The sequence below is a fragment of the Equus quagga genome, chromosome 7 (genome assembly GCF_021613505.1).
Source record: "Equus quagga isolate Etosha38 chromosome 7, UCLA_HA_Equagga_1.0, whole genome shotgun sequence".
NCBI classification, from domain to species: domain Eukaryota; kingdom Metazoa; phylum Chordata; class Mammalia; order Perissodactyla; family Equidae; genus Equus; species Equus quagga.
Window position 1 is genome coordinate 132,407,835 of NC_060273.1, and position 27,116 is coordinate 132,434,950.

At 43.0% G+C, this 27,116-nt stretch overlaps 1 protein-coding gene across 15 annotated transcripts in view; it reads right to left on the bottom strand.

Moving 5' to 3' along the window:
• ARHGEF28 (Rho guanine nucleotide exchange factor 28) overlaps positions 1-27,116 on the bottom strand; it is a 272,749-nt gene that overhangs the window by 192,587 nt on the left and 53,046 nt on the right. For all 15 annotated transcript variants that reach the window (XM_046665596.1, XM_046665599.1, XM_046665597.1 and 12 more), the window contains one exon: positions 26,949-26,992. In XM_046665596.1, the coding sequence (XP_046521552.1) occupies positions 26,949-26,992 (44 nt within the window). The remainder of the gene's footprint in view (positions 1-26,948; positions 26,993-27,116) is intronic.

Here is a 27,116-nt window from a genome sequence, read left to right on the forward strand (position 1 = left end):
AGTTCAAATCTCTTACTGCACGAAACTAATCTACGATGCTAGAAGTCCAAAGCACTTACCTTTGGGGAGGGTAAGATCTGGGAGGGGGCACAAGTGTGAGCTAGAAATGTTCTATGTGTTGATCTCGGTGATGATGACATAGGTATGTATTTGTAAAAATAAAATTTAACACTTCTACTCTTAAGATCTATGCACGTAAGTTTATCTAAATAAATAACACATGTACACAGAGACATGTAGATATATGGTCCAGAAGTTGTGTTGATATAGATATCATACTGATGATAAAGAAAATACAAACAAGGTCCTCAGAATAAAGCTCATTTGTACACACTATCTCCTTTGACCTTGGACTTTCCTGGGCATTCTATTCTGATGACAGAAGAATTACCACTGGACACATTTCAATACCCAATGATATTCTTCAGAGCCTCCTGGAGAGGGCCATGTCCAGTTCTGGTTTCATTTCTCTTCATATCTTCAACCTTTTAATCAAAACTATCAGCAGGGTTCCAGCCAAGAGAGCTGAAGTCCCGCATTCCCCACCTCACTCTGTTTCTCAACTGTATTGACATCTCACTATATCTCAATTCCCAAACCTAGAGACTGATTTCTTCTTTAAGTCCTGCCCCCAAGCTTCCTTTTCTTATCAAGTGGGCCTGATCACTGCCTGGTCCCACAGACGGTAACGATGATAATTAACTACGTCTCAGTCACTGATGCCGGCACTTTAAATGGTCCAGCTCTATCACTGCCCTCACCTACATGTGAGGAAACAGACACACGGAAGGTAAATAACTTCTTGAGGTTAAAGGGCTAATACAGGGGAACTAGCTCAACCTGTATCTCACAGCTCATCCCTCTCACTCAGACCTAAAATCCAATATATGCTCACCTCTTCCTTTCCCTCATTTTCTCTGCTAAGAAACTATAATTTCTCTTTATCCATTTGTCATTTCAAATTTTGCATACACACTCTCTCTCTCTCTCTCTCAAGGCAAAACAAATAATGCCAAATAAAAGAGGAAGGGATATATCAACCTGGAAGCCATGTATGTTATTACTCTGTATTCCTTTAAGATGAAAACCAAAAATATGCATCTTACCATGAAAATTTCTACAGTTATTCCCAAGTCACAAAGGTCTACCTTACAAACGTAACATGTATTCAGAATAATCAAACCCGTGGCTGACCCTGTGTCTCCCTCTCCCCAGACTTCTGCGTGGCGGTGATGGTCACAAACACGTCAAGGTCACATCTCAAATAGTTCTTCCAGAAACTTCTATTTGTTCAGAATTGAAGTCAACAGGCCTGGAAAGACTCTAATGGCCCAATTTCCTCCTCCTCTGCCCTTACCCCACCACTCCCTGCCACCCCACTCCCAACCTCAGTCAACCCTCACCTGTCTCAGGAGGCAAAGGTAGGTTGTATTTGGCAGAAAACTACAACGTCTAGGATTTGACACTTAGTCATGGGTCCTCATCACCAGGTAAAAGAGGAGGTGGGGGAGGGGGAGGGAAGAGGCAATGAATGAAAACAAAGAAGAATTTTACAAAGAAATTATGAAGAAAGTAAAATAGATTAAGAGCTCCTGGGAGAATGGCTGGATGCATCTGAGAATACATGTTGGACTTGATCCTCTAGAATTTGCCTGAGCAATGGGTTTCACTAGCCTGACCCCTGGGAAATAGATTTTTCAGACTCACTTATATGAAGCCTTTGTGGAGAGGTTAAGAATTTTTTCATGATAATAACAACTGCCTCATCAAATACTGCATTTTCATAAAAACTTGGTTTTCATACAGTAATTTTACTTCATTTTCTTAGGGCTATTGCACTTCCCCCACCTGCAAGTAAAAGTAGGAAGTACAATTATATTTGGGGAAACCACAATAAATGGGATGAAAAACTTCTCTCAACAAATGCTCACTGTATTCATATTTAAATAATTACACTCAATAGATCAATAAAGTAACGACCTCCAATCCCAGAACAAAGTTTATATTGTCATACAACTTATTTCCTTCCATTTTTCCTGCAAAAGAGATTGAGAGACGGGCAGTTCATGAACTAGGTTAAGAGCCTGGAATGCAAGTCGTGGGAATATGCCTCTGTCCTGCTAGTTTAATGAGGACTTTTCTATTGTTCTACGTATAATAGAAGCATGCTGATAATTTCAAGGGAAAAGTTCACTGAACTTTGTGCTAGTTCCAAATACTTCTTTCCCATTTCTCCCTATTGGTTAACAGGCATGCAAAATCCTATGCAAATTGGGCCCAGGCTGGCCAGAACTTTCAGACACTGGCCTTTGGAGAAGCCTGGAATGGCTTCAGCAGCAAGATATACACCTGCACTGGCCCAGGAGTGCATTGTAGGTACAGGCCACCTATGGAGGAGAAGGAAGCATCCATGTCACCAGGAAGTAAAGAAAGGTGAACTCAGAATCAGGAGATCTATTCTTTCACTTCATCAAAAACATGGACTCCCTGTAGTATAGTATTTATCATTTTATTCCTTCATCTTTTATGTGAACAAAGAAAGAATTTCTACTCTAGGTATGTGGAATCTATTCAAATTAAAATGGGATTACACTAGTACCAAAACCTGATAGAGACATTACAAGAGAAGCAAACTACAGACCAGTACTCCTCAGGAACATAGAAACAAAACCCAACAAAATATTAGCTAATTAAGTCCAGCAATACATAGAAAGGATAACAACATCACAACCGCGGGGGATTCATCCCCAGAATGCAAGACCGGTTCAACATTCAAATGTCAAGCAATATAATTCACCATATTAACAGACTAAAGAAGAAAAATCATCTCATCTCAATAGATGTAGAAAAAGTATTTCACAAACTTCAACATCCATTGATAAAAACCACTCAGAGATTAAAAAAAAAGAACTACTGATTCACACAAAAATATGAATGAATCTTAAATTCATTTTGCTAACTGTTAAGCAGACCAAAAAGGCTACATATTGTATGACTACATGACATTCTGAAAAGCACAAAACTATCGGAAGGAAAAACAGATACGTGGTTTCCAGGAGTCAGGAATGAGGGGAGGGTTTGACTATAAGGGGTAGCACATAAAAATTTGGTGGGTGACAGTTCTATGATGCTGGATACAAGACTATATAATTGCAAAAACCCACAGAAATGTACAACACAATGAATACATTTTATTGTATGCAGATTTTTTAAAAGTCAACCAGGATTATGAGGGAATCCAGGATGGCACAGAGACTACGGCAATCAATCTAGCTGTGTTGCAAATGTATATTGCAAGCGTAGTGAAAGGGATTTGGAAGAAAGGAGCTGATCTAAACAACTTTTAAGACAGTGTTTTGATCATAAGGCTAAAGACAAAAATAACTGTATACAAACACCGTACTCTAGTTGGTAAGGCTATAATCTCACAGGAGTGCAGGTTAGAAATACTATGAAACTACCTTACAAGTGCACTAAGTTTGAACAAATAATGTATGTAGCTAACAAGAGCCAAGTTTCTCACTTGTCAGTGAAAAGAATTACAAGAAAAGCGTGAAATTAAAGTAAATTTTGTGGTGCTGGATTAAAGTCAAAGATCAGTATGAACTCATGTTTATCCTAATATATACAGAAACACACATGACTATAGACATGGGTTGCTGTACACACACTTCCAAGGTCCGTCCGCTGAGGGGCTTAGAAGCAGTGACACTCCAGCAGCAATGAGCACACCTAGTGCCCAGATTTTGGTTTCTAAATGCCATTCTCCAATAAAAAGGAACCAGGACTCCTCTGAAAGAGCTCCTGACACCCAAGGCTGAAATAACTTGAGCAATAAATAACAGTTGTGCCTGGTTATAATCCAAAGAACAAAATGAATATCCATGAGCTCATATGGAATATGGACTTCTTTACGGAAGAACCCCAATGAACAAATATAGAAGAAACAAGGGAAATAGAAAGCTGCCATTAGAACAGCATAGTAATAATTGCTGTGGAAATCTACAAATGAATTCTAAAACTAGCGGGCAAAATTTTAAGGAAAAATAAGATTTTGAATAGCCTCAGAGCCAGCCTTATGGGTGTGCAACCTGTGCAGCTGCACAGGGTCCCACACTCAGAGGGGCTTGTACTTGGTTTCTGTTCTGATGCTAAGGTCTTTAAATTCTTAATTTTGAACATGGGGCCCACATTTTCATTTTGTTCTGGGACCACAAGTTATATAAGTGGTCCTGTAATCACCTCAAACTCTCTCCCATAAAATATTAATTACTGTGGTGATTTTAACACATGTCCATACATTCTGAGCTTAATTCCCTTCCCTTTGAGTATGGGCTGATCTTAATGACTCACTTCTAATAAACAGTGTAATGAATAGAAAAAATAGAAACTTTACTGTGGAGAATCCTGGCAGACACCACCTTCACCAAGTGACTGAAGTTAACGTCGCCTGTAGTCAGACCTAGCGACATCACGCCCCTCCTGACATCACGCAATGAGAAGAGTACTTCACCTCTGTGCTATCCCTCCCAAAAACCTACAACCCAAGTCTAATCATGAGAAAACATAAAAAAAAACCTAAACTGAGAGACATTCTACAAAATATCTGACCTCTACTCTTCAAAGCTGTCAAGGACATGAAAAACAAGATAGACGGAGAAAATGTCACAGTCTGTAGACTAAGAAGATATGACAACTAAATGTGATGTGGTACCCTGGATGGGGTCCTGACACAGAAAAAGGACATTAGTGGGAAAACTGATGAAATTCACATAAAGCCTGCAGTTGAGTTAACACTATTGTACCAATTAGTTTCTTAGTTTCTTAGTCCATGGTTATAAGGGACCATGGGCAAGCATGGTGAAGTGTACACAAGAACTCAATTCTTCTGTCTCAAAATATTTCAAAATAAAAAGTTTAAAAATAAAAATGGAAAAAATAGTATCTGGGGTTCTATTTGACATGCTCCACAAATAGGCTGTCATATGAAAACAGAATTTCTAAGTGGTAAAATAACTAAGCCCTTGTGATATTTTTCTAGTATTTTTCAGAATGTTAGTTTCTAAGGGGAAAAAAATTCCAGGCTGTTCAGCATAGGGCAGATTAAGAAAAAGAAAAGATTGGCTGGAAGTTCAGACTTCAATGGTTATCAATGATTTAATGTGATAGAAAACTCAGCTGTCATTAATGATGCAAGAGATTAAACAATAGTATATGAACATGGTCACTGCAGCGTTATCGACAATAGCGAGATAGGGAAACAACCCAAGTGTCTATCAATGGATGAAGGATTAGAGAAGATGTGGTAATACACAATGGAATATTATTCAGCCATGAGAAAGAAGGAAACTCTGACACTTGCAACAACGTGGATGGGCCTTGAGGGCATTATGCTAAGTGAAGGAAGTCAGAGAAAAACAAATATTATATAATGTCATTTATATGTAGAATCTAGAAAAGCCAAACTCATAGAAACGGACTAGAATGGCGGTTGCCATGGGCGGGGCGGTGGGAGAAACAGGGAAATTTTGGTCAAAGTGTACAAACTGTCAGTTATGAGATGAGTAAGTTTGGGGGAGCTAATGCACAGTAGGGTAGGAGAGCAATCTTAAATGTCCTCACCACAAAAAGGAAATGGCACTTGTGTGAGGTGATGGAGGCCTCCGCTAACACTAGGCGGTAATCATTCACAATATACGTGTATCAAATCAGCACGTCGTACACCTCACACTCACAGTTATATGTCAATTAGACAATTTGAGTTTTTAAAATATATTTTATATCATTACAGAACATTATGTAATAATGTCAATTGAGATCTCAATTTATCGAGATTGTTATATCTCAATAAAGCTAGAAAAGAAATAACTAAATAATAGTATAGGTCCATCACGCTCAGAAATGAATATTAGTATGCTTTGATAGGTGAAGAATAGGCCTCAGAGCTGAGGAAAAGCCCAGGACACAGAATCAGGGCGCTCTGGCTTGGTCACTCGCTCTATAACCCGAGCAAGACCCCTCCCCTGCTAGGAGACAGTAAGCACCATCTAAGCAAGAGGGGGGGCCAGGTGTCTCAGAACTTCAGAACTAGACAGCATCTCGGTGTAGATGCATAAAAACAATGCTCACTGCTACTGTCACAGAGGATCATAAGCAAAGAGGAGCCAGCATTACTGTTCTTTGAAATAAAAAAAACAAACATTTTAACCATTAATTAACCATCCCAGATGATGGAAGCTGCCGCAGAAACTCCCAGGCCACTCACAACCCACGAGGCAGAACCATCGCTGACAGGGGATTCAGGCAGCTCCTCCCACATACAGTAGGGTCTTGGTAAGTACTGAGAAAATTTAACTTTCCCACAGTGCCCAAGGCAGATTCAGTAGTCTCCCTACTTTTCTTCTAGTCCTATTACTTTAGGATTTTAGTTTACTCCCAGCCAAATAGGATTACTCATCAATTTCTATCTTCCAGAAATGCACATACATTTTCATAGTAGAAAGTATAAAAATTCATACCTTTAATAGATACAATGTTTGTTTTTTGTATTTTGTTTAATTAGAAGAGAATTAATAAATTTCTTTGGTTAATGGAGAGTCACTCTTGGGAGACAAAATTTACATAAGTTTTTTTTAACTTTATGAATGAAGAAACTTACTATCTATGAGCTTGCCTCTGCATGCCGCTCAGGGATGGTTAAATTCAAGTGAGCATATGGCTCCATTTAAGAACACAAATGATAGTAATTTTCGTCTACTGTCTGAGCATTCCCCAGTTTCTGCTCAGTTTCAGTACTAAGAGAGAATTTGTAAGTCTGTTCCTTGGAGCCTCTGAGCCAGGCCACTGTCCAGCCTGTCTGTCTGTGGACTGAGACAGGAATGTCATTCCCTGCCTTGCGGCACAGCTAACATCCCCACCAACTCCGGGTGGGTAAAGAACAGCTGCCTTCTTATTAGCAACTACTGCTTCCTTATACACTGTACGCACACGCGCCGTCACCGTCACCTCAAAGATAAACCACCCTGCAGACAGTCCCACTTCTGAATGTGCCTCTCTGCTCTTCTCACAGGCAGCTACAAGATGAGACCAGCCAGCAAGGGCCAGGACCAAGAGGGACACTGACTTTAAGGTCCAACTCTGGCCAGGTGCCCATGCAGGGTAGGGCACGTGATGCTGTACCACAAGGGGCGAGGCGGACAGCCACACGTTCCAGGGAGAGGACTGGAGTCTGCGGAGGAGTCAGACTCAGGAGGAAGAGAAGGCCACAGGTTTCAGGTGACCAGGTCAAGGTCCTAATTCCAGCGCTCCCAGCCCTGCAGAGACCAAGGGTTGTAGGGTCGGGTCTGCCCATCTGAAAACACCCCTATTCACTTTACAGTCCTTTGAGTTGAGGGTTAAAACCACACATTATTCACACACTTGCCAATCTTAAAGCAGGAGCAGGAAGGGAGGAAAAAGCAGATGCAGAAGATGGGGAGAGGGCACCTGTCAGGGAAGCCTGCCCCGGCACCACCTTGACTTCCTGTAAGGAGCCACGCCTCGCCTTATCCAGGGCCTTCATCCAAAGGTCTCCTCCTCGCAGTGAAAGTAAGTCACACACTGGAATTTTCTTCTCCAGGTGTCTTAGCTGACCTAAAGCTTCCTGACAAGTCATGATTTGTGAATCTGAGACTTAAGTGTCATTTTCCGTTACCCAAGTTCGTTCACTCAGTGTTTACTGAGCTCCTCCTCTGAGCAGGCCCGGTACTCAAGACTGGGCCGTGAAAAGCGGAGGGAGAGTCTGCGCCACAGCTCACAGTCCAGCAAGAAAACAGACTAATTGTGATGTAAGAACTTTAATAGAACCTTTTTGAAATGTCACATGTTTCCCACGGCACATTTAACTTTGACACAGAGAAATCGAAATCACGTTCGGTGTTGTTTTGTTGTTGGTTTATTTTTAACGGCCTTCATCTGAATGGTCTCCCTCAGAGGCCAGGGACAATAGGCTGCATTTCACCTGCTTCCTCTTGGGGCCATGTCTGTCCCTCTGACTGGGGAGCCCCTCACCGCCTCAGCTCCACTCCAAGCTTTGATGGCTGCCTGGCCTTCTGCCTAAGCATCCTGGGATTAACTGTTTCTTCCACCTGAGTTAAGTTAACCACCACAAACAGCAGTCATGGGACCACCACTGCACACCTGGCCCCCCTGAAACCCAGGTCCCAGCAGCCTGTGGACGGCGGTCCCCAGGGGGCCCTCACGTGCCTACTACTGAGCCACTTCATCCACTGCCAGCGTCAGTCCTATCATCAGAAGTCAACGTCCAGGATGACAACATGGCCCATGAAAGCTATCCTTTAAAAACTGAAAAGGTCCAGGAAATCACCATCCCTAGAAACTCTGGCCAGAAGCTGGCTTTCCCCTGCCCACAGCAGGCATTCTAAAAGCAGGCCTCCTTCAGGGGGCTTCTCTGCCCCTTCCCTTCCATTGCCAAAAATCAACACCTCGAGTTACACGGCCAAGTCTCCTTGCAGAGGCTGCACACCCAGGATATGGAGAGAAGGGTTGATCTAGCTAGGACGGTGACCAGTAGGGGGTTTGCATTTACAGAAAAATTGGGAAGGATGGTGCTGACCACAGTGGTTATGATTAGTCAGTCACTAAACACTTCCTGGGTGTTTATTCTGTGCTGCTTGATGCTCACCTCAAATGTCATGGAGTTAACCGAAAGCTGGAAGGAGAAAGGTCAATAGAGAAGGTGGGCGCACCGGTTGAGTAAAAAAGGCTGTGAACTGAGCCAGAACAGAGCAGGGAGGGGTGTGAGAGGTGTGGGGGCAGGAAAGGGTGTCTCTTTACAGGTTGTTTGTTTGTTTGAGCCTGACTCAATGGTCGCTCTCGCCTCGGTTGCTTCTGTTCCCATGTGTCAATGGCTGTCAGTAGATAAGAGATCCTCCACCTCAGTTTTAAATGCTTTATGAAGAAAAAGCAATTCATAGGGTTAAATATCACCTAAGAAAAGAGGTAACAAGCCCCAAGCAGAAGCATCTTAGCTCTGAAACGTCTAAGTACCTCAGTTCCCAAAACGTGAAGTCCTTCGACGCACCCATGAGTGTCCCACCTGTTGTAGCTGGATTTCCCATCCCCTCAGCCTGCCTGTTGAATATTAGCAAACAGCAGTGCAGAAACCCCAGGACACCAGGATGCTCCAGGATCATGTCCCAGCGAGCCAATGTCCTGACACCCCTCGGAGTTCTTCTGCCAGACATGGGGACACTATGGTGGTCAGCGAACCTGCTGGCTGAGCAATGTAACAGCTTTGTGATGAGGTGAAATGTGGCTTCCTGGGGACAGAGCAGTCTTCACTTTGGGGCAAATTCTAACAGCACACCTGTTGAGCAGGTCAGAGAGGAACAAAGAAAAATTCACAGAAAAAAGGAAATCAAAATGCCTCCTGTAATCAGTCTCCTGTCTAACTCAGGCCAAAAACCCTGGCAAGTAAAGGTGTTCAAATGGCCAAGAAAAAAGACTACGCCCACTATGAGTGAAATCCTACGGTATGTGTCTTTCTTTGTCTGACTTATTTTGCTTAGCATAATACCCTCAAGGTCCATCATTGTTGTTGCAAATGGCAAGATTTCATTTTTTTATAGCTGAGTAGAATCTCATTGTGTGTCTACATATATATAGAGACACACACACCACATCATCTTTATCCATCGATGGACAGTTAGGTCACTTCCAAGTCTTGAGTATTGTGAATAAAGCTGCGATGGACATAAGGGTGCACGTATCTTTTCAAATTAGCATTTTTGTGTTCTTTGGATAAATACCCAGAAGTGGACTAGCTGGATCCACTCATATGTGGAGGACAAAAGAAAACAAACACATAGATACAGAGAAGAGATTGGTGGTTACCAGAGGGGAAGAAGGTGGAGGAGGGTGAGAGGCGTAGAGGGGTCATCTGTACAGTGGCAGGTAGCAACTAGACTCTTGTTGGTGAACACAACGTAATCTACACAGAAGTCGAAATACAATGATGTACACCTGAAATTTATATAATGTCATAAACCAATGTTACCTCAACAACAAAAAAGAAAAAGGCTACACCCTACTTAAAAGAAAACAGAAAGGTTGAAATAAATATGAAAAAGTCAAAACCTCTTGCGCCTCTGGAATGAAGGAAAGCCTATTAGCCAAAGCCACTTCTGGAAGAAGTTCAGGTTCATGTGCAGAATGGCCTTCAACAGAATCCTCCCTCCTCTCGGACCTCAGAGCCAGCCTTAGCCTGTCAGACTCTTGCTTGAAAACAGCCCAGAGCTTCTGCCTTCCTAACTGTCAGGAGCTCTTGAAGGTGTCTAGCTTTAGCAACCCTGCCTGGCTGCTGGCTCTCAGGATTTGAAGCTGATTTTCCCATGATTGTGTTTCACGTTTCCCACCATAGTTTCTAAGTTCTCACATTGAACTTTTTCCTTTCAGAGTCTTTAATTTTTTTTAAATAATCCTCAGTTGGCTCAGAGTCCCTCTTCCTCACTCTGGGGGGCTGCGTTTGCACTTGGAAAGGCTATTGGGTTTTCCCACAAGGCAATCTCTAAAGAGGAAGACCGAAGCAGTTCTCTTCTAACAGATAAATGGTGTCCTTTAGGTGTTTCCAGAAGATTCACTGACCTACCTTGGGTCAATGGGTGGACCCCACACCCAGGGCCTTGAACACCATGAGGCCAACAGAATAACACTCACTAGTCTACCCGGAAGCAGTGCAGATCTCCTGGCAACACCTTAGTCAAGGCGGGCAGTGTCCCACGCGCCATTCTCCCACTCCCTCTGTCTTAGTCCATCAGGGCTGCTAGGACACAATGTTAGGACCTGGGCAGCTTATAAACGACGTTTATTTCTCATAAGCTCTGGAGATTGGGAGTCCAGCATCATGGCACCAGCAGACCCAGTGTCCGGTGAGACCCGCTTCCTCGATGACAGCCATCTTTCTCACTGGGGCCTCACATGGCGGAAGCGCCAAGGAGTTCTGTGGGGTCTCTTTTCTACGGGCGCCAATTCTGTTCATGAGAGCTCTACCCTCTTGACCTCAGCCCCGCCCAAGGGCCCTGCTCCTGACACCATCACATCGGGCATTAGGATCTCAGCATATGAATTCTGAGGGGACACAACCTCCCCATGCTCCCGCCCACATAAAGACCCACACTGTCACTTTTGTTATTTCAAAAAATTGTCTTTTAAATCAAGGTGATGATGGGAAGCAGGAGAGGAGTTTACAGATGCAGGTAATATTCACAGCACACACACACACCTTTGAGAAGGGATAGGTAGTGATTTTAAAAAGACCTTCAAATCGTTGAATTAAAGCATAAGAAGAAAAGGGGCCAGGTCTACAGTCTGACCTCCCCCAGTGGAGGTGGCCCTTCTCTCCCTCCCTGGGGCTGGCCAGGCCTGGGCCTGAGACCCCCCTGAGTGCCGACCCTCAGGGAAGCCTGTTCCCACAGGAAACTCCCAAGAGAACCAGATTCTCTCTTTTTCTTCCCGCCTCCTAAGCACTTCCCCTCTAGGAATCAAAGAATCAGCGAAGTGAGGATCAGAGAACCTCAAACCTAAATGAATTCCGGATTTGGATGTGCAAGGCATGTTAGAAATTTATTATTCTCTTAAGCACCACTCAGGCAATTTGACTAAAAGTCATCAATTTAACCATAAAACACACAGTTTCATAAGCCGGCTGAGCTTTCTCTGCTATGTTGTCCATGTGACAACGGACTTTAAAATAGGCATGATCTCCACTCTCTCCACTCCTACTCTGAAGTCTGGCCTTCCAATTGGATTCATAGAACTTTTTAGATAAATCTATTGCTATCTGAACTCTCCCTTGTCCTACCCAAACAAATTTAGATATTCTTTGTTATCTGAACTCGCCACATAAACTCTGGCTATCTCAACTCAGGATCCAAATATATTCAGACAGTGAGAAACAACTAATTTCAAGATGACGCATAAATTAACTTTAATCTCACTCTGAGGTACAACGAACACTGGTTGCAATTTGAAAGGTTTGAAGGACCCCAATTAGTAATCCATTCTCAGGGATGGCTACATAAACATTTCAAGTATCTTTATCAAAATCCATACCAGACCACTCACTCACATAAGGACGGCTTATCAAAAATAGAAAATAGTGTTGGTGAGGAGGTGGAGAAACTGGAATCCTTGTGCATTGCTGGAAGAATGTAAAACGGTGCAGTCACTGTGGAAAACAGTTTGGTGGGTCCCCAAAAAGTTAAATAGAGAATTACCATATGATCCAACAATTCCACTTCTATATATATAACCAGAAGAATTGAAAGCAGAGACTCAGACACTTGTATACCAATGTTCATAGCAGCATTATTCACAATAGCAAAAGGTGGAAACCACCCAAATGTCCATCAACAAATGAATGGATAAACAAATTGTAAACATACATGATGGAATATTATTCTGCCTTGAAAAGGAGTAAAATTCTGACATATGCTACAACATGGATGAAAACATTATGCTGAATGAAATAAGCCAGACACAAGATTCCACTTGTACCTAGAATAGTCAGACTCAGAGGCAGAAGTAGAATGCTGGTTGTCAGGGACCAGCTAGGAGAAGGAGGGATGAGGAGCTATTCTTCAATGGCTACAGAGTTTCAGTTTGGGAAGATGAAAAAGTTCTGGAGATGGATGGTGGCAATGGGTGCACAACAATGTAGATGTATTTAATACCAGTGAACTGTATACTTACAAATGGTTACGGTGTTAAAATTTGTTATGTATATTTTACCAGGTTAAAAAAAAGGAAAAAAATCTATACCAGATACCACAACAAGGTATCACTATACACCTATTACAATAGCTAAAATAAAAAACAATGCTAAATTCTGACAAGGATGCAAAGAAATTAGCTCTCTCATACATTGTTGGTGCTAATGGAATATGGCACAGCCACGCTGGAAAATAATTTGTCAGTTCCTTTAAAAACTAACATACACTGACCATACGACCCAGCAATGGCTCTCCTGGACATTTATTCCAGAGAAATGAAAATTATGTCCACACAAAAACCTACACACAATTATTCGTAGCAGCTTTATAAAAGCCAACACCCGGAAACAACCAAAATGTCCTACAACAGGTGGATGGTTAACTGAACTGCGGTACATCCATACCATGGAATATTACTCACCAACAAAAAAGAACAAACCACCGACACACACACAACAACTTGGATGGATCTGAAGGACATTATGCTGAGTGAAGAAAGCCACTCTCAAAAGACCATATGCTACAGGATTTCATTTACACAGCATTTTTTAAATGACAAAACTATAGAGGTGAGAACAGATCAGGAATTGCCAGGGGTTAGGGATGGTGGAGGGGGTTGAGCATATGAATGTACCAGTTTATACTCATTGGTGGAAATTGAAGATACTTTGTTTTCTCCTATCAAATACGCTTCAAAAATTGTTCTGCATACTCATTCTTTAGCCAAGGACCACACCAATTTAATGGCTCCCAGTCACCCCGGCTTCCACTGAGAGCACAATGGCAGCACCTACAGAAACTGCACCAACAACTTGTCACATATCAACTTACACCCACCACAATTTAGCCTATTTTCTTCCCTGTTCTGCCTTGGGGAAAGCTTACTAATGAATTCAGGCAGTGGTTTTGACACAATATCCTCTATTCTCATGTTTAATACTCTACCACTCGTGTATAAATACCTTTTTAAAATTCAAGAGCACAAAAAGATGTACTCCCACTTCAAACAAATCTAATCTATAAAATCTGAATTCAAATATACAATGTACTGTGATTATCAAAAATGCTCACCAATGGGTTTTACTAAGGAGGACATTCTCCTGCTAAAATAGGATTTTATTTATATGTTAAGTCTCCCAAACACCTTCATTACTTAAGAATACAGTAAAGGTGTGAAGAACCATTGAAGTCACAACTCAAAATAGAAGCAGACAACTGCATTATTATGAGAGATGATCTTGGACCTCACATCAAAAAAAAAAAAAAAGCCATTCCAAGGTCAGCCCCTGCGGCCTGGTGGTGATGTTTGGAGAAATCTGCTTTGGTGGCCTGGGTTTGGTTCCCAAGCACGGACCTACACCACTGGTCAGCAGCCATGCTGTGGCAGCAACCCACATGCAAAATAGAGGAAGATTGGCACAGATGACAGCTCAGGGCTAATCTTCCTCAGGGAAGAAAAAAAAAGAAAAAGCCATTCCACTTGTGTTTGCTCCACTAGTCCTTCAGATATTTTTATATTCAGATTCATGCCATGTTTTCAGTTTCTTACCAAAATGTGCACAACATTTTATGATGAGTTTAAATGGCAAAATATGTTATTCCTGTTTGACTACAAATATTCTTAATCTAATTTATAGGTGGCCAAGTACATTTAAATGAATGCTTTAATAATGCAACTTTATTAAATAATCTGCTGAAAACGAGTGCTTCAGTAATCATTTCAATTTTTCTGTAGGCTTTTTATCACAAAGGAATACAAGAAGCTATGTTTCCTCTTTCCAGAAAGTCACTTTCAATAACTACAGCCATATTCTAAACAATAAGTGATTATGTCAGATGCTTAAATGTATTCCATTTTTGCGACCTAGATTTTCAAATTCCCTCCTGTGCTCACCACCCGCCACGTCCCAGATCACCCATCGAGACCCGCACTCCTCTATATGCTGCTCCACAACCTGGTCATCTCAAATTCCAGGTTTGTACAAAAGTCTTTGGAAATTTCAGGAGATAAACTTGGTCTTTGACATGGTCTATACCGGCCTCTGTTTCTAAATTGCTTCATGAATTTTCCACCTAAATCAGTCTCTCTGGTGATTCCCTTTCTCTATCGCCATAAAAGGAAGGAAGCTTCAAAGACAAGTCCCTGGGGAAACACGGAACCTTGACAGCCATGCGCCCTCACAGGGCTCCCAGTCAGGGCTGCCTGTTGCAGGAGCAGAGCTATCCCTGTTGTCAGAAACTGACCCCCGTCCCTCCCCAACCGAGCTCTAGGGGAGGGAATCAGGCTGCTGACGCTCCTCCAACAGTCCACCACCTGCTGCAGAAGGCTGACGTTCTCCCCTGCACACAGGAGAAAAGAGGCTGCAGAATTAAGTACGAGAACACGGAGTATACACGGAATACCGCATAACGTGGTGCAGCAGCATGGAGTCAGAGATCGGGGTTTCAACGTCAGCTTCGCCCTCACTGGAGCTTGGTCCTCCAGCATCTTCTTTCCCAGGCTCACCCCAAGCCTCCCCTCCAATCAGACAGCTCTGCCCCGCACACGCTGCTCCCCCAGCCCTCGCCCTCTACTTGGACCACACTCTCTCCCTGCCTGTGCCCTGGCCAATTCCACTCACCCTGCTGATCCCAGGCTCCTCTGAGAAGTGTGCCCTGAGCCCCTGCGTTGGTTTGGGAGCATCCTCAGCTTGTCTCTGCCCAACCACATATCAAGATGCTCACCAGCCGCTTCCTGTGATGGTGAGACTGCCTCAGCACCAGCGAGTTCTCAAGGGCCTGTACACCTGCACCCAGCAGCAGAGCTACCATAAAGATAGTGAAGCTAAAGCTTCAGGGTTTCTGGGGCCTCTTCCAGGACCCTGGGAGGGCCCTAAGCCTTATGTTCACACAGTCAGTTTTTTCTAACCTGCAATAGTAAGAATTAAAATGGGATGAGTTTGAGCTGTACTAGTCCGGGATGGTCACCAGAGGAAAATAACATGGACTATTAGAAAATTAGCTTGTGACCTGGTGCTGACCAAAGTGTGTTGGGTAAAATCTCACAGGAAAAAAATTCAAATTATTCTATACTCTGTGCTGGAGAAGGGTGGGGGGGAGATATTTTAACTGCAATTATTTGAGTGTGCTCTTTCCATTCACTTTGGCCCCAGAACCACTTCCCCTCCTGTTGGGTGGCTCTGGAGCATCTGAGGACATTTTTAGGATCTAGCTAAGAGGAAGCTGAATTGAGAATATTTATGTTTACGGAATTTGTCAGCCATTAAAGATTTTCTAATTTCTCATTATAAAGACTCACTGTGGATCTAATTTTGCATTTCTAATTTTATATTTCTTTTCTGAAAGCACTCTTCAAGCTGCATAAGCTTCAGGCCATACGAATCCTGGATCTGTCCCGGCCTGTGCCTCCCTTGGTGCTTGGCCCATTAAACCTGTCAAGTGAATTAGCACAGGCATGAACGCACCCCAGGCAAGTCAGTGAACGTCTCCAAGTTCACTTCCTCCACTAAACAGTGATGTGTGGTTCTAACGAACCGGCTAATGAACGATTTTGTAGGGCACGATGAGGGGCTTCAACAGGCAAAGTGGTAGTGCGACGATTTTTTTTCAAAGATGTGGAACATAGTAACTCTGAGTCACGGGAGATGCCAGGAAACAATGCCAAAGAAGGGGATAAAAAAGACAGTTCACGCGACGTGGCTCACAGGTCATCTGTCCTGAGTTAGGGACTCCTCAGGAATCTTCTGTTAAATAACAGGGGATGCAAAGCTTACCTTATCAGAACTTCCTCACTGTTAAATTCTAGTTCTCGGCTAGGAACTGTCTCCCTCACAAAAACCTCCTTCACGCGGTATGGCATAATTTTGATGTATTCCATATAGCGTCCTCAAAATTTAGTTAAGATTCAAACTCTGGGACACTTTCCCCCTAAACCTCCAGATTCCTGGCCGTTGTGATGACAGCCTCTCCTGCTCCACCTGCTCTCTGATTCTCGGTGCGCCTGGAGTACAAAAAACTGACCCGTCTCTCCCCATCCGGAATAGGGAGGGTCCAACACTAGCCGGGAAAACTTAGACAACTGATGTTGGAAAATCAGTGGACAGAAAATGTTCAAGTCTCTGCTCTGCCGGTGTTTAGAAGCTTGACCGAAGAGACATTAAACAAGATAAAACCCCCTCAAAAATCTAAAATGTAAAGTAGGGTGTCTAGAGGACTTTAGAGTGTGACATTTGAGCTGAAACTTGTATGGTGAGCAACAATTATACAACGGGAGAGGGAGCGAGAGTGTGCCAGTTAGAGGGAACAGCACCTACAAAGGTCCTGGGGTAGGAAGGAGCATGACATTCCTGAGGAACTGAGAGGAGGAGAGTAGGACTGAAGCTTATGGTGCAAGGACTTTATACAATCTTACAGGTGTAACCAAGCACGATCTTTGATTATCAACCATTTTGTTTGACTAGACTCTCCCCTCAATGACCACAGCCATTGTCTGAAATGTTCCTATAAAGGATTAGAGAGCAAGCTTTCCTCCCTTCAATGATTTCCCAGAAATTCACTCAGGAAACATTTACTGTAAGCCTACAGTGTGGACACCATGATAGGTATTTCAATATAACAGAGGAAACAGTCTGTGTCCAGGGGACAGTTGTGGTATAATCGAGAACACCCTGGACTGAGAGTCAGAAGACCTGAGGTTCAACCCCAGGTTCCACTGTAATCCAGCCGGGTGGCCACACCTCACTCAGTTCTGTGCCAATCACAGCTGCTGGCCCAGGGAAATACGTGCTGACAAAGGACCACCGCCCCGCTTCACTGAACCCCAATTCTCTTATCTGCGAATGGAGGACAATTTCTACCTGAGAGTTTCTGTAAAAGTTAAATGAGATCTCATCGAAGAGTACGCTCTACAGTCTGGTCCACACAACATGTATTAGGGATGCTGCTTTCTTTTTAAGGTATTTCATTGGACCCAAGTGTCTATTTTGCTCCAATAATGTATCCTGTGTAAATGTGAACACTAGTATTATTTAATGGTATTTTAATTTTAATCTTTCTAATTTTTTGAAGCAGGAAGCTGCTATTCTCTTTGAATTAGCCTCATCTTTGCAAAGTCCAGCCCTTCGGGCCACAGGCTACACCCAGGTACCAGCGGTAGCAATACATCCTGATTGTTGCTGAAGGGCCCAGGAGACAGGAAGCCACTCCCACGATGGTAACCTAACCCAAAAAGTGAAAACAAGCCTTAGAAAACTGCCTAGAAGATGCCAAATGCACAGCCTTCCAGCGTCATAACCCAGACACGACATCACATCCCATTCCAGTGAAGGCATATTCGTGGTGGCGGAACTGGAGCAGCGTGGGCAAAGGCTACAAAGAAGAGAAGGAAGACAGCCCATCCAGGTGGAGAGAGGACCCGTCTGATTACATCAGAGAGAACATGGCTGCAAAGCAGGAGAGGGGTGCAGGCAGATAACCAACATTTGAGGGGAAGAATGACACGCTCACAAGGTCTAAGGGAATGACAGCTCTGAAGATGAACTGGCCAATAGCAGCGAGAGAAAAGAGCCGTGACCATCAGCACATCTCGGTGACTGATCAACTACGAGGGTAAAGGAACAGAGAAATTAGGAACTCGCAGACTTAAAGTGGGGATGCCTGGGGGAAGGGTGGTGTGGCACAGAAATCAGGACGTTGGAAAGGAGCTTGGTTTAGAGGAGAACTTGAAAAACTTTAAAATGTAGCAGTCTGAATTTGAAGCCAAAGCTGGATAACTGAGTGGAACAGCAAACAGGCCAGCTGGAAACAGAGGGCGCGGCACAGGCAGAGGTCAAGGGGAGGGCCCACGGGCAGGAGTCTTCAAGGAGGAGCTGCAGTTGAAACAAGGAGAGATGAGCTCGTCTAGAGAGGGGAAGGAGTGGGCCCTGGGGAGCACCCGTGTAAGCAGAGGAGAAGCAAGCACAAGAGACGGAGAACTCAAGAGAGAACCAGCAGAGTTTGTGGAGACCAAGAGAACATTTTTAGAACAGAAATCCCATCAGGAACTTCCGCCTGGATGCCTCACCGACTTCTCATCTCATTACCTCGGCCGCCAGAGTTGTCCACCACCCAGCTTCGCCCACCTCCCTTCTCCCTCTCCATGTGCCAGCCGCTGGGGCTTCTGCTGTCCCTCAAATGAATAATGTTCATCCCCACGTCAGGGGCTTTGTGCTTTTTGATCCTTCTGCTAGAAGGCTCACGCCCTACCTAATGACACACACACACATCCTTCTCTTCCATATCACACGTGGTATTGTCCCAACACAGACCACTCCCAGAAATTCTTATATTTTTATTTGCTTCCCTACTACTTGTCTGGCTCTCCACCCTCAAGAAGGCTCTAGGAGAATAGAGGCCTGGAACCCGGCTCCTGCTCTGCCGTATCCTTAGTGCCTGGAATACGGTGTTGCACTAAATGGGGGACTTAAGAAAAAACGTCTTAGACTAAGCAAGAGTGACATCAGTGACCTCTATGAGATCAGTTTTGATAAAAATAACAAGGTTAGAGCCAGACGAATTATAGACAGGAAAAGGAGGCAGAGACATCTTATTCAAAACGCACAGACACGCACGGCCTCAGGGTGAGGGAGGCACTGCTGACAGTGTAGAACTGCTCTATCACACTTCCCAGAGGAGCTGCCTTTCCAGAATGTGTAAAGAAAACGTTTTAACTGGATCACAGCTTTTCTCCTACTGAGGGTTCTCCCAGAGAAATTTCTGATGTATAGCCCTCATGCCTAAAATTCTTGCTTAAGAATGGTGATAGATTTTAAAAAATCACATAGAACAAAAACATCCATTTCTTCAAGTTCTGTGTTAAAGACAACAAGGCTGCACATTGCCCAGAATTGTGGGGGCTGTCCCTGAAGTAGGGGAGGTGAGACAAGCACACTTTAAGAACACTTGGTACTTATTTACCCAAAACCTCCAGCCCACAGCTGCAAAGAAATTCCTTAAAAGATGGATGCTGGGGCTAATTCTTTCTGCATTTCCCACAGTTGTGCATTTCCTCTGGCATTTTCTCAGAAGTCTATCATCTCAGTGGTGATGGTAACGGGGGCACCAAAAAGTGCCATTGTGCTGAGAGGAAAGGGTAGTGTTTCTTTAAGAATATGGACAAGCATGAAGCTAATGGAGGATTTACAGAACATCTCTAAGTCAAAAGCTTTGCTCAAGTCTGAGAAGTGGTTTTTCTCCTCTGCTCCTGCCAGAACCACCAGGCAATCTCTTGCAGCAGCTCAGGAGCTCCAGACTTCACAGGAACTGACCTCTCGTGTCTGCTGGCCCCCAGGGTGGGATAGTTAGCACAGCTCTCCTGCTCTGTGGCTGCAACACGACGCTGTGGAGTGTGTTTGCCCCTCATTCGCAAAACAGGAGAAAAGGCAAAGAGCAGGGCCAGGCAGAGGAGGCGGTGAAAGATCAAGTTAAGCCAACTTCAGCCAGCCCGGCTCAATCAGAAACCACCCAAATGTAGCAATTCGTTGAGATGCACATGCTGCTGTGTTTAACACACAGGTGATGTCGGTATAATTTGCTAAAAGCAGATTTGCACAAAGTAGAAGTTGATTTCAAGCAAAAGCCCCTCCCGATTCCTTTCTCAAAGCCAGAATCGGCTGTGTGTTAAAAGACACCCTCACCCACACCCTGACACCTGAGCTAATGAAATTTCTATTTAACTTGAGCTGGAGAGCTTGATGGGGCAAATGACCACCAGTTACTGGGCCCATATTTTTGTGAGCAAATAAGCTTGTGAAGGTGAGGCTTGCCTAGACTTAGTTACAGGCAGCATGCTCGAGCAGGACAAAGCAACTGGAGACAAATGAGATACTTCAAGGTCCCGGATGAAGCACCATCCTTCATGGTGTAAAAAGCTCAAGGGAGACAGTAGGAAAGGACAAAATGGCACCCTTGAGTACCTGGCCAATGAGAAAGTCAAGCTGTGATGACAGCACAATGAGGAAGGTCATTTTAATTAACCAGTGAAGGTAGGAAAACCCCAAGTTTGCTGTGGGATCCACCACTAAATTTCTGAGTAAAAAGATGTTATGGCTTCCTATATAGCATTTAAGAATCTTGAGTGTCAAACTAGCCGATTTAAAGAAGTGACTCTCCCTCTTAGATCCTTCATTTCCTGATCCGCAAAGTGAGGGTGGCCGGGCAAAGGTCTCTAAGGTGCCTTTGCAAGCTAAGACTCCAAGTTGATGGTCAAGAGAGACCAGTCACAGGCAGCCCACTGGGGGATGAGGACCCACACTCGGAGAAGGGGCAACATCTGGAGGACAGGATTTCCTTCAACAGGAACCAGAAGCAGAAGGAATCTGCGGGAGTCAGGAAGGAGGCGTCTGCCAGGTGAGCGCAGAACAAAGCCGCCAAGTCACTTACCGCCTCAATAGGAAGCTGCCTCCCCGGGCTAGGAAACAGGCCCTGGGGGCTGTCCTGGAGTCCTCCTTCTGGAAGCCTAGGACCACGGGGAGTGTGCTCAGCCAAGGATTCAAGGAAGCAACACCTAGCCCCAGAAATAGAAGAGGTTGAACAGGGGAGGTTTAGCTCAGCTCCCTGAAGTGATCAGATTACTAAACATCAGATTACACCTTCAATTAATATAGACAATGAACCCAGCAGCAACCAATATGCTTGGGACCAAACTCAGCAGGATACTGTGACTCAGAAAAAAATAACAAAATGCTAAGGGAAGAGGGAAATCGCTTAGCGCCAGCTGGCAAGAAGCTACTAGAGCTAGAACTCCACTGCCCAAATGGTTACACAATTTGCAGCCTCCAGACAAAGCAACGATGCTGCTCTCCTCAGTCAGCTGATACAATTAGCACGTCTGAAGGGTGAAGAGAGCAAGAGCCCACACACAAAGGTCCACAGGCGCACCCTCTGCAGATGTTATGAAAATCCCCGTGGATTAGATGCTCATATTAACCAGAATTCGGGAAACAGCAATGAAGCACTGTGGCCAAAAAAACAAGAGAATTTTCTCCTTTTCCAAAATTAAACATTAAATTTAACATGCTAACTTCCTTTGAGCAGTGAAAAATAGAACATGACCCCCAATTTCATAATTATCAGTTATTAAAGCTAAAGAATTAGATATTTAATATTTCTGAAAGTTGAATAAAATGTGAACTGTTACATCTCATATTCAAAGCAACTCATTAGGATTTGAAATATATACACCCTTCATCCAGCAATTGCACTCCTGGGGATCTCTCCCATGGAGATGAAAGTATCGATATATAAGCACATACTGACAAGGTTGTCTAGTGAATAACTGTTCATGGTTGCCAAGAACCAAAACAAAGTGAATAACCATCCACAGGGAAGTGGCTTGATCCACACCCATTCACTTAAAAGAATGAATTAGAGCCACGCCTGGTGACTTGGAGGAGTTTGCACGAAGTGTTACTGAGTTGGAAAAGATATAGAAGTCTACATGATAAGACCCAGATTTTTTTAAATGATTTTATCAAAGCTTGGATCTGTATGTATGTATTAAAGGGTTGTATGAGCACAGAAACATGTGGAAATACACACACTAAGTCACTGGTCCTCCAACTGTAGTGTACGTCAGAATTACCTGAAGGTTGTGTGAACACGCAGGTGGCGGGGCCCCGTCGCCCAAGTGACTCAGTAGGTCTGGGGTGAGGTCTGAGAATCTGCATTTCCAACATGCTCCCAGGGGACAATGATGCTGCCGAGAACACCTGCACTAAGTTTCAACACTAGTTACCAGGGAGGAGGGGAAGGGAGGACCGAAATGAGGGGAGGACTAACGGGGTTGGCCCAAGACAAAAGCAGCCTGTCCCGATGATTCCTTTTAGGGAACCCCGTGCGTCGGTGTGTACGTTTGCAGAAACAAACTCCTGAAAGGACTCTCACCAAATACTAATGAAAGTTCTTCCAAAGGTCGGATTTCAAGTGATCTTTGATAACTTTACTCATATGTTTTATGATGAGTATTCTTTAAATAATCACCTAAAATAAAGCAATTTTTGAGAAAAAAAAAAGGGGGGGAAAAAAACCTTTGGAACCAACAGTTTCTCCAGGAACAGCTCATCTGTTTTTTCCTAGCACTGAACTGATATTTTGGGAAAACTAACACTAATTACACTTTACATAAAAGTAAGAACATCCTGTGAAAAAGGAAGTTCTTGGAGGAATAAGTAAATATGTATAATGTATTTGTTTTACAACCTTCCTTAATCCACAGAAATTGAGAAAACTCAATTTAAAAAGTCATCAGAAAACATTCAACAGCAAAAACATACAACCTGGCTTGTGAATGCAAAATCTCTTCCTCTTTCAAAATTCAAACACTCAGTAAGCAAAAATCTTTCCTTTTAAGCTATACTTGCATCATTTCCTATCTCTTTTTACATATAAACTAGAAAATAAAAATAAGACTAGAAGCAATAAACACAAAAATAACTTTACGACTTCCCATATAGGCCTTTCAAGCTCCCAAAAAGTGTCAAAGAGTTTTAAGCTAGAAAATAAACATTTGAGGTCACTTATACTAATTCTAACTCACACTGTTCCAAGCTTTCACACCGTTCATTAGCTTCATCACTACAACCCCTTGCGATCTGTAAACACCCCTCCTCCTAAAACCATGTTACCATTCACTCTAAAATTAAGCCTAGATTTCAAACCAGATTGTTTCCAATATAAAAACAGCAGAGGCATGCAAACACCGGGGCTTTCAGAGCCTGCTCTTCGTGTGCTGAAAGACAGAAGCAGGAAGCCACTAGGAGGCTGAAAACTCGACTTGCAAGCTCGCGTCCCCCAGGCCTGCAGACGTATATCCTAAAACCCTGGGCTACAGTCCTCCCACCCCTGCGTCTCCCCTAATCTTAGTTTGGGGGAGGGTCTCTCTTTTCCTGAAACAGCAACTCAGAGGACCTCCAGAGTTCATTTTAAAAATTAGAATGAGTTTTCAGCTTAGTTCGGGAATATTCCTGCATCCCCAATACTAAGATAGAGTCTCTTTCCTAAAGATAAACGACTGTTTGCACACACACACAAAAAAAGTGAGAAAGAAAATGTTTGCCAAAAAGATAGGAAAAAAAAAGCCAAAAAATTCTACAGCATAACAGAATCAGAGGCTGCAACTCTCTCTGAAACAGATTCCTGGGAAATAGGGAAAATAATTTTAAGTTCTTGCTTTGTGCTCACATGAAAGTTTTCTTCACGGATCCAAACAAAATGCATGGGAAGAAGAAAACAAAGTGGACTTACACACGTAGATTTTCTATAGGAATAGAGACATCTCTATCATCTTTCGGAAGGATTCTCCACAGTGACCCCAAAACACACAGATGTTTTAACGATAAGAATTCGGTCAAAACAGGTTATAATCAAAGGAACAAAAGTCACCTGCAGGATCCATCTGAACAAGGTGCCCTTTTGTGAAGGGTGGGTAGAAGTTGGGGAATAATTTCTACCAATTTTTCCCCCATGATTATCACTCCATTTATGTGATCTAATTCTCCTTGAGGTTAAAAAAGGTAACTTATGAGATTTAAGTCTGTCTTAATGATATTTTTTCCAGTGTATTAGCATAAAATTGTGTTTAGTTTTGGTTTTTTTAAAAATAATTTTAAGATATCCTCTCAAACGTTACGGACTCTTTACAATTTCTAGTTTTGTTTGGGTTTTATCTTATATACTTGCCAGAACTTTATTGTTTTTCCAAAAGAACCAGTCATAACAACTAAACAGGAGAAGTACAAAAAAGCTTCCAAATTAAGAGATCCAATATAACACATCACAGCCAAATGATATGTTACTGAAAACACATCTAAATAAATGCTAAAAGAACCTTCAATAAAATTCAACACAAAAATAGATAAAACTCTGGAAAAACATACCAAAATGTCACCAGTGCTTACCATTGATGAGATTAAACAGGAGGTTTTTTTTGCTTATTTCTAATTTTTTTTACAATATATATGAAATAATTATAAATTAAAAAGTATCAAGGATTTATAATCCAGATTGTAGTAAGGTAGGAGAAACTAGAAGTGAGTATTTATCAAACTTCTGAAGACAGAAAGACAGAAGGCTCGGCCAAGACACAGAAACAAGTCGGAGCAGAGTTGCGTCTGCTCATTTGGCGGAATTGGGTTAAGACTTCTTTTCATTACAGTACACCCCTCTGAACTCTTACTGCACGCATCCAAATGGTCAGATTGACTTAGGTCAGTTTGCAATAATATTGACACAAAATGTTAAGTGAAAAAAAGCAGGTTACAACCCATATACAGCAAGAATCGATTATGTTAAATGTACATAATATAATTCATCTAAAATACCATCAGTTATAATATGCATTTTATATTCCACTAAAATTAAAAATGCCAATTACAACATAATGTTAGGATTTTATTTTTTACTGATCAAAAGAGCTCTTCTAAATTTATACAGATTTTATCATGTATTGTGCTGTGGTTTCCACATCTTTCTGGGTACACAGTAACTTTGCCTTTTAATGCCAAATCATGCTGAAATCATTTCGAAAGCAATTAATTCACATAGCAGCAGCAAGGCACATAAGTAATCGGAAGTGACAAGAAAATGAACCATTGTGCCCAAGGTCACACGCATAGGTAACAGCTACATCATGACACCTGCCAAAATGCACAGTGAATGTAAGAGCATCTCAATTTCAGAGATGTTAAAATGAGAAAAACTGCACCTTAGAATTGATAAATACATTTTAACATAGCATCTATAGGGGATAAGATTATGAGGGTCACTTTAACACTTTCTGTAATTTTCATTTTATTCTATTAGTACATATTATTGAAATTAGAAAAATGTTTTGCTTTTGTTTGCTCTAAGCTTCCTCTCTTTAGGTAGCGTGTATCGACTCCTTCCTAGTGTGGCTCTAATCCACTGGCATGAGTGCAGAATAGCCAGACCAGGGGGTTCTGTAACATGATCAGGTTTGCGGATTTGTTTGTTCTGCAGTAAGGGAGCAGGGTGGAATGAATACAGCTAAGGAGGAAGAAGGTACAAGAAAACAACAGACTTGGGAGTACTTCACAGCTAGCCTTGGGTCAGCCCTTATCTCTACTTATGGCTGGGCCAAGCCCAACTGTCTACCGACACAGTTTATGACCCGGAAGTCACAACCTACAGAGAGTACTAGAGACCACTGGGTACCCCAGGAGGCAGCTTTTTTTTAATTTTGAAATCCGTTTATTCTATCATTTTGTCTTCCTCCAGGGAACAGAGCAGAGTGTGTGTAGGGTAGGGAGGAGGCCACTCGAGTAGTGGAGCGCAGGAAGGGGAAGTGGGTGAATGTATTTTGATTGACTGAGGATTCCAGTTAAATTTGTCCACTTCCTTGATAGTCCATCGTATTAATAGTTTGTTCTTTAAGGATAAGTTTGCACTGAGGTCACATCCTATCCTAGATGTGGTTCTCTTGCTGGACTCCACGAGGTGATGATTCGGAAGCCACCTGAAACCGTGGTTCACACACACATCCGGGCCCACCCCCCACCAATACAGTCAGGTTCCAAGGAAGGAGGTTTTGCCTGAAACAAGGAAGGAAGAGAAAGCCATCTGCCACTTCATACGTGAGGAGACAGTCAGTTCGCTTCCCTGTTACACCCAGCAACTGTTCTCAAGAACACAACCTCCCTCAACCCAGAAGCCATGTCTGACTCGGCATCTCCTCGGGCACCTCTGTTCCCCAGGCTCCCACCTACTCTTTACGCATCCCGGCACTTGTCCCTTTGAATTCCTATTTCACAATCTTGGCTGACACAACTGTCACGAAACCTTCCCCCAAAAAAGACATGCAGAAACATTCTTGGCTGTTATCCGGATATTATCATAGAAGATGTTCAGAAATCATCCACATGAAGGAACTGAGTATTTCTGAGTCTAGAACTTAGACCGTTAAAAAAAGTTACTCGGAGAAATAGAATTAAGACTCAGACTTTGGAGCCAACCAGTTTTAAAAGGCTCCACGCACATACTTGAACTAGACAGTAATGCTCAGTGTGTTGTTTTTAAAAAGCCTCAACTCAATAGTGAGGAAAACATTTCTCCCCACTTCAGTCACGTGGGTTTCGAGTCAAGAAAGGGCCACTTTGACCCAAAGCCCAGTGCTTAGGAACTTACGTAAAGAGGTACTTCACTGCAGCTCAACTCCATGGTGTCTGCATCTGCAATGAAAAGAATAAATGCGAGCCATTAGTGCAGGAAGCCCCGCGTAACCAGCCAGCAGAGCTGTGTCCTGCCCTTCAGCCATCAACACCGTCGAGGGAGCAGTAACTCATTAGATAGGAA